General features: G+C 53.0%; 1 protein-coding gene across 1 annotated transcript; it reads right to left on the bottom strand.

Moving 5' to 3' along the window:
* Window positions 1-433: 433 nt before the first annotated feature.
* mafb (MAF bZIP transcription factor b) lies at window positions 434-1,474 on the bottom strand (the record flags this gene model as incomplete). Its single annotated transcript, XM_080736632.1, has 1 exon — window positions 434-1,474. The coding sequence occupies exon 1, from the start codon at window positions 1,415-1,417 to the stop codon at window positions 434-436; it is 984 nt and encodes a 327-aa protein (XP_080592758.1). The 5' UTR covers window positions 1,418-1,474.
* Between the last annotated feature and the right edge of the window lie 548 nt (window positions 1,475-2,022).

Raw genomic sequence — 2,022 nt, 5'->3', positions numbered from 1 at the left:
CCACAAAGCAAATTAAGTTAAAGTAGACAGGTGTCTTTATGGCTGTAAGTGGACCACTATAACAATATGCAGTCGAAAAGACAAACACCACCAAATGGACAAAAAACAGACTTAAAAAATAATCTTATCGTAGCCGAGTTATCGTTCAAAGTCCACAAAAGGGCCTTTACTGTGTGAATATCAACATTATTTTATGAACCCCCCCCCCCCTTCACTTTCCAAATAATAATAAATAAAAAAAGATTTGTAAAAAAAAAAGAGAGAAAAAGATTAAAAAAAAAACAACCACGTATGCCAATCTAAGTTTGTATATTTAGAAAGCATTCGCCGTTACGCACAACTCTGTCGTGTGTCGGTTGGAAACAAACTGCACAGTGTTTCTGTTTTTTATTTGTCGGTGTCACTATTAAACTTTTCGACGCCGAGAAGAAACTCACATGAAAAACTCCGGGGACGAGGGGTTGTGGTCGCTGCTGGAGCCGTTGTTTTCTCGGAAGCCATTGGTGATGAGCTTCTCGTATTTCTCCTTGTAGGCGTCCCTCTCCCGGACCAGCCTGGAGATCTCCTGCTTCAGATGGTCCACCTGCTGTATGAGCTGCGTCTTCTCGCCCTCCAGGACGTGCCGCTGCTGGACCCGCTTGTAGCGGCAGGACTGGGCATAGCCTCTGTTCTTTAGCGTTCTCCTCTTCTGTTTCAGGCGGATCACCTCCTCCTTGCTGACCCCCCGCAGCTGCCGGTTGAGCTCCCGCACCGACATGGACACCAGCTGGTCGTCCGAGAAGCGGTCGTCCAGGCGCAGGCTGTGCGGGTGGCTGCTCCCCGTGCCGACGCTGGACTGCGACCCGGAGGACGGGTGGTGTCCCCCCGGGTGGTGGTGGTGGTGATGGTGGTGGTGGTGGTGGGGCACGCCGTTCTGCGCCGCCGCCGCGGCGATGACCGCGGACACCACGGCGGCCGCCGAGCCCATCTCCTCCCCGGGCATGGCGCCTCCCGCCCCGGCCGCGCCGCCGAACTGCTGCCCTCTGGCATAGCCGTCGAAGGTCTGGAGCTGGTGACTGCTGCTGATCAGCGCCTCCACGGCATCCTCCGGGCTGAAGCCCAGAGCCTCGGGATTCAACTGCTGTTGGTACCCGGTCATCCAGTAGAAATCCTCCAAGTGCGCCTTCTGTTCGCTCCCCGATCCCGGACTGGGCGCCGAGAAGCTTGGAGAGGGGGGAACCGAGCTGCAAGGCGTGCTCATCGGGGTGGAAGACAGGGATCCCCCGGCGATCAGGCGGCTGCACTGGCTGATGCTGCGATCGGGCTCCACCGGCTCCTTTTTCACTTCAAACTTCATCAGATCGAAGTCATTAACATATTCCATGGCCAGGGGACTGGTGGGCAGGTCGGAGTTGCTCATTGCCAGTTCTGATGCCATCCTCTTGCTGTTGACAGTCCTCCAAAGGGGGTGAGGAGCACCTGTCAAACTGGGCTGCTGAGACACGCACTGAGCCAGCTTGATTTCTTTATTTATTTTCTTCAAAACCGGAGAAAAAGTGCCTTTTTTTCTGGGCTAATTGCGCAGCGCAGGTCCTGGTTTTGTAATTCGATAAGTTTTTTTTTCTTTCTCTCCCCTCCTTCACGCAGAATCCTTATTGCACAGACGCATTGGAGCAGCGCGTGCGTCTCTCCGTGTTTTCTGCCTCTCTCTCGGAGCGTGCGGGTGTCTGCGCGCGGCTCTCTGTGTTTCTAACATTTAACACTTCATGGCTCCTTTTAGGATCAGTGCGCCAAATTGAAGAGGTTCACGTGCGTGTCCCCGGCAAATTGTTGCCTTGTAGAGAAGAATGTGGAAAGGAAAAAAAGAAAAGGGGGGAAAAAAAGAAAGAAAAACTCCACCCCAAGGATTGATAGATTTTTTTTAAGGGATCAGTCAGTCGACGAGTTAAAAAAGCATTGCTTAGTTTTATAGGCGCCCCTGACGTCAGGGCTGAAATATGAAATTGACTGAGACTCGCAGCCAATGAGCGCGCTGGCCTGCGG

Source organism: Nannobrachium achirus (genome assembly GCF_963921795.1).
Source record: "Nannobrachium achirus genome assembly, chromosome: 11".
NCBI classification, from domain to species: Eukaryota; Metazoa; Chordata; class Actinopteri; order Myctophiformes; family Myctophidae; genus Nannobrachium; species Nannobrachium achirus.
Note: the sequence above shows the minus strand (reverse complement) of the source record. Positions and strands in the feature narration are given on the sequence as shown.